The sequence below is a fragment of the Rhinopithecus roxellana genome, chromosome 16, assembly GCF_007565055.1.
Source record: "Rhinopithecus roxellana isolate Shanxi Qingling chromosome 16, ASM756505v1, whole genome shotgun sequence".
Classification (NCBI taxonomy): Eukaryota; Metazoa; Chordata; class Mammalia; order Primates; family Cercopithecidae; genus Rhinopithecus; species Rhinopithecus roxellana.
In genome coordinates this window covers 110,468,414-110,474,413 of record NC_044564.1, presented here as the reverse complement: position 1 = coordinate 110,474,413, position 6,000 = coordinate 110,468,414, and the positions used below count along the sequence as shown (strand labels likewise).

At 44.0% G+C, this 6,000-nt stretch overlaps 1 protein-coding gene across 2 annotated transcripts in view; it reads left to right on the top strand.

Annotated features, from left to right (window-relative positions):
* The first annotated feature begins 301 nt into the window (after positions 1–301).
* The window catches only part of LOC115894010 (band 4.1-like protein 4B), a 29,763-nt gene continuing 24,064 nt past the window's right edge, over positions 302–6,000 (top strand). For both annotated transcript variants that reach the window (XM_030920275.1, XM_030920274.1), the window contains exons 1-2: positions 302–364; positions 3,697–3,795. In XM_030920275.1, the coding sequence (XP_030776135.1) occupies positions 315–364; positions 3,697–3,795 (149 nt within the window). In that variant the 5' untranslated portion in view covers positions 302–314. The remainder of the gene's footprint in view (positions 365–3,696; positions 3,796–6,000) is intronic.

The window sequence follows — 6,000 nt, the reverse complement described above, 5'->3', positions numbered from 1 at the left end:
CTCCCTTTCTAATTCAAGGCATGAGTTGGCACATAGCAGGTGTTCAATAAAAGCATGAATGCAAGAATTGATTGCATCTGAATGATTGTCTTAATCCCATTACTCAAGAAAACATTTTTTTGTTAACATATATAAAACACCAGAGCAAGATTCTCTATTGATTGAATACTTGGTGAACTACCTCTTTGGTCCACTTGCCAATTTCTGTAATCTTTTGAATGTAAGAGACTTGAACAAACATTTTTTGCATGCCAACATATTCAGTTTTGACTAACCTGAATACTTTCCTTTAACAGGGTGGAAAAGAGGAATCAATGTTTGTAAATATCAATAAGATATCCAGTCTTCAGGACGCTAATGTAAGGTCTGTGCTCCTTGTCTGAATGGGGAATGATATTCTCTATATCATCGACATTATCCTTGAAACATTGCTCGTGAGGGCATTAGCTGATAAAATCAGAGGACAAATAAAACAGAGAATACGAGCCCAAAGAGATGAAAAAAAGACTGGCTTAACCAACTTTCTGCAAGCCTCAAAAATGCTGCTTTTCTCAGTTTTAAATATCTCTGCCTGCTGCGTTAACAAAGAAATCAATCACTTGAGGTTGTCACTCAAGCATGTGAACTTCACCTTGCCGTCCCCTCGCTTAAAGTCATTTAAAGGCTCCGTTTACGCTCAGAATGGAATCCCAACTCTTTAACAGAGTGCAGGAGGCCCTTCACGACCTGGCTTCTGCTCGCAACTTCAGGTTGGCCTTGGCCCAGCTTCCCTTAGCCCATTGATGTGCCCTGCCTCCTGAGCTTCTTGCCAGTGCTGGGGCCACATATGTTCCTTTAAAAACTTTATTATTTATTTATTTATTTATTTATTTTTTTAAGATAGAGTCTCCCTCTGTTGCCCAGGCTGGAGTGCAGTGGTGCGATCTCGGCTCACTGCAACCTCTGCCTCCCAGGGTTCAAAGCGATTCTTGTGCCTCAGCCTCCTAAGTAACTGGGATTACAAGTATGCACCACTGTTCCCAGCAAAATTTTGTAATTGTAGTAGAGACAGGGGCTTCACTATGTTGGCCAGGCTGGTCCTTGAACTCCTGACTTAAGTGATACACCCACCTCGGCCTCCCAAAATGCTGAGATTACAGGTGTGAGCCACCGCACCTAGCCTATTTTTTATTTGTATAAATGTATGGGGCACAAGTGTAAGTTGGATCTGTGCATAGATTGCACAGTAGTGAAGTCTGAGCTTTTAGAATATCCTCACTCAAATAAAAATACATTGTACCCATTAAGTAATTTCTCATCATCCACCCTCCTCCCATCCCCTACACTTGTTCTTTAAAGCTTCCAGGCCACCACCACCCCAAACCCAGAGGAAACCCTTCCTCCCCTGATCTCACAGAGAACAGGAACTCTTTCCTTTTGGCATGGTGGCAGTGGCCTCACTGCCACCCAGTGGTTTACTAACACCAGCAGGGTCTCCTTAGGGTAGTTTCCCCAAAATGGGTCCAAGGACCACTGCATCAGAGTCTCTTCTTAAAACACAGACTCCTGGGTCCTACTCCAGACCTTTTGGATCCTTCGTGTGAATGTGTGTGGTGGGGGTTTGGTGGGTGCCAGTAGAGACAAGAATCATCATGTTAACAGGCACCTAGGTGATCTAGAACTACTGCTCTGGGGATTATTATACTTGATGCCAAAAATAAAAGCTAACATTTCTCTATATCACCTTATGATTCCCAATCTGTGTTCTTGGCATAAATTTGTCTTACTCCTGAGATACATACCCAGCTGCCTCCAGAGCTTTCAAAAACTTAATTCATCTCTTCCTACTCCACCCTACTAACCTTGACCTGGTTTCCATTGTTAGTCAATGGTATTATTACCTACCCCTCACCCAGGCCTGCAAACTGGGAGTCCTTGCTTTTCTTCTACCTTATTCCCTCATCTAATTGGTCACCAAGTCCTGGCAATTTGACTTTCATTTTACCTTCCACATCCATCCTCTACTCCTCTTGACTATACCTTGAGCCCTCATTGTCTTCCGGCTTACTGCTGCCAACGATCCTCTAAGATGCTTCTATCCTCCCTTTCACCAGGGTCCTCTTCATTGTTCTAAGGACCTTTCTAAAATGCAAATCTGACTATGCCACTCCTTTGCTTAACACCTTTAGAGAGTTGAGGTCCATTGCCTTCAGTGTAGACTCCTCAGCCTGAGGCCCCGTATGAACTGGCCTCAACTTTCCCTCCAGTCAAAACCCTCTGCTCTTCCACTGAGACCTCACCAGACAGTAGTTCTAGTGCCCTGCGTTCAGCCCGGTCTCCACTCTGCCTCTCATCTTTGTGGCCTTCGCTCCATCTGGAAAGAGGAAATTCCTCTGCATAGCTTTCCCTGATGCTGACTGTTCCACCCAAGCAAATTCATGTGTTCCCCCAGTAGACTACATTCTTCCAGGGACCATGTTCCCTTTACTCTGGAGGCGCAGCTTGAGGAAACCATGAGTGTAGGATGAGTTGACTCAAATCCTCTATTTTCTCATTCATGTGTTTATTCAACATACTTTTTTTTTTTTTTTTTTTGAGACAGGGTCTCACTCTGTCACCCAGGCTGCAGTGGGTAGCATAATCATGGCTCATTGCAGCCTCAACCTCCTGGGCTCGGGTGATCCTCCCACCTCAGCCTCCTGAGTAGCTGGGACTACAGGCACGCTCTACCATACCTGGCTAATTTTGTACTTTTTGTAGAAATGGGTATTATGATGTTGCCCAGGCTGGTCTCAAACTCCTGACCACAAGTGATCCACCTGCCTCAGCCTCCTAAAGTGCTGGGATTACAGGTGTGAGCCACTGCGCCTGGCCTCAACATGCATTTATTAGGCCCTGGCCACGTACTTATCACCATACTGAGCACTGACCCAGAAGTGTCAGTTGACTTGCCAGGGGCCCCTTTCAAGGACCTCAACTTGTTTTAATGCCTTGTTGGTCCTAGGAGGTAATGAACTGATTTTTAAAAAATGAAATTAGTCATGACCACTACAAAAATGCATTAAACATTTTCCTTAAATTACTATTTTGAGTAGGGTCCATTTGTTACCGGAAATAAATTCTTGAATAAAGATAAAAATGAAACTTAATTTTTAGCATTTTCACAAAACACGGAATTAAAATGTGTTACAGCAAGTCCTAAAGGTCTTCTGATTATGCATTTTTCACATAAAGTATAGTATGGTTCTTTATCTTTTTTTTTTTAAAAAAAAGCAAATAGTCTGTGCTATGTTTAAAATAGAATAGCTACCAGATTACTTGGAATTAAAAACAGGTTATCCATAGTTTTCTCTTCATTTTACTGGCAAAACCTGGTTATGAGCCAAACCCTCAATCTGGTTCACCCCTCATATTGGGGGGCAGGGGTGACTATTTTGGGGCAGAGAAATTTTATTTGGTACCTCAATTATGTTTAGTTCCCCCACTTGCTATATTTTCCCTATAGTTTTTTTCTTACTGTTTGGATTTTCTATGGTTTTAAAAAATAATTATAATTATTAACTAAGTAGAGTAGAATTCAAGAAGGCAAAGAAATGGATTTCTTGACTATCAATGTTATTAAGGTGTACATTAACTGAGAAAGCAGTCCCTATAGCTAAAACAAGACCATAAACCTTTTTTGATGGTATTGTTCTGTTTTTTTCGGTGTGTCTCTAGAAGTCCTATTCCTATTCGTGTGGAAACTGCCCAGCCAGCTGCGGAAAAGCCGGAAATCAAGCCTCCCCGAGTGAGGAAGTTAACAAGACAGTATAGTTTGTGAGTTCTGTACTGCAACTTTTTCAATTAAAACAACTACGATGACTAAATGTTTAGGTACAAATGCTTCTTAGCCCCTCTGACTAGTCCCAGGGAGCAGCCCCCAAATTCCATTTATTTCCAATTTAGGTAACAATGAGACTAGCCCTTTCTCCCTGAAAACCTTCCATAGTTGGCATAGGGATTCATTGTTGACTACTGTGTAATAAATTACTCCCAAACTTAGTGTCTTAAAACAATCCACCTTTATCATCTCACAGTTCCTGTGGAGTGGGGTTTGGGGCATGGCTTAGCTGGGTCTTCTGTATCAGGGGCTCTTACAAGGCTGCATTCAAGGTGTCAGGGCTGCAGTCTCATCTGCAGGCCCATTCTTACGGTTGCTGACAGGGATCAGGTCCTCAAGGACTGTTGGACAGAGGTTGCCCTCAGCCTGTATTCACTGAGAAAGCACTCTCCAGCTTTCTCCCTTAGAGAAAGCACACAAGAAGAGCCAGAGAGAGTGCCAGCAAGGCAAAGGCACAGTCTTTTGTAACCTATGCACAGAACTGACATCCCATCACTTTTTTCTTTTTTTTTGAGACAAAGTCTTGCTCTGTCACCCAGGCTGGAGTGCGGTGGTGTGATGCTGGCTCACTGCAATCCACCTCCCAGGTTCAAGCAATTCTCCTGCCTCTGCCTCCCAAGTAGTTGGGATTACAGGTGTGAGCCACCACACCTGGCTGATTTTTGTATTTTTAGTAGAGACGGGGTTTCACAATGTTGGCCAGGCTGGTCTAGAACTCCTGACTTCAAGTAATCCGCCTGCCTCAACCTCCCGAAGTGCAGGTGTGAGCCACTGTGCTCAGCCCCCATCACTTTTGCCATATTCTGTTCATTAGAAGCAAATCCCTGTGTCCAGCCCACACTCAAGGGGAGGGATTACACAGGGGCGTGAATAGTAGGTTGGGGATCATTGCAAGCCACATCAGAAGCTGCTTTCCACGGCATATCCATGAAAAGGCAGCCCTGTCTGTCAACAGAGCCAAAGCTGATCACTGAGCTTTGACACCTGTAGGAGGCGCCATTTCCCAAAGTGTCCCAGAATCACCAGAGTCCATGTGCACCTGACTGTTCTAGGCATCGTTGGGGAATAGTAAAGTGACTTTGACAATTCCCATCCAAAGAGTCACAGTTTACTGGAGGGAAAGACAAGAGTCACAAATAATTATAATCCAAAGCAGAAAGATAACTTCCGTAGTCAGGGTGGTGAGTACTAGTAATAATTGTAGTAATTATCACAATGGTAGTTCACATTTCTTTTTCCTTTTTTCTTTTCTTTCTTTTTTCTTTTTTATTTTTTGAGACAGAGTCTTGCTCTGTCACTCTGTCACCCAGGCTGGAGTGCAGTGGCACAATCTTGGCTCACTGCAACCTTCACCTCCAGAGCTCAAGCAATTCTCCTGCCTCAGCCTCCCAAGTATCTGGGATTACAGGCACCTGCCACCACGCCCAGCTAATTTTTTTGTATTTTTAGTAGAGACGAGGTTTCACCATGTTGGCCACGCTGGTTTTGAACTCCTGACCTCAAGTGATCCACCCGCCTCGGCCTCCCAAAGTGCTAGGATTACAGGCGTGAGCCACCGCGCCCAGCTTGTAGTTCCCATTTCTTGACCTTAGCTATGGCGTGGGTACCGTGCCTAGATGTGTCATTGGTCAGAGAGTAACTGCAGGGGGATCTCTGGACAAATGGAAAACATGGGGACTTTGGGGTTGGAAAGGCTTCTGTCAGGCCCCTGGCTAGTTTACAGCTGTAAGCTCTTGGAAAAATGACTCTGTGATCCTCTTTTCCTTCCTCTGTAAAATGGTTGAGATAATACCTGCCTCTGAGGAGTTTTGTGGGGCTTAACATGAGAGAATGTGGGTAAAGCCCCAATGCCCTGGCCATAGGATGAGGTGCCCTTTCTTTCTTCTCTAGGACCTGGAAGCTTCTGAGGAAAGTTGGAGTTTAGGGAGTACCCAGAGTGCAAAATGTAGGACAGAAAACGGGATTCTGGATGCAATTCTCTAACAGCTGTCTCAGGTCTGCCATTTGTAGCTGTGAAAAGGAAAAGATACATGTATGGGAGATATTAAGGGAGACATTTCCCACCTCATTATCCTTCATAGAAACTTCTGGTCAGCTGCATTTCCCAGGAAAGCCAAAACAAGTAAAGTTCAAATAATTAA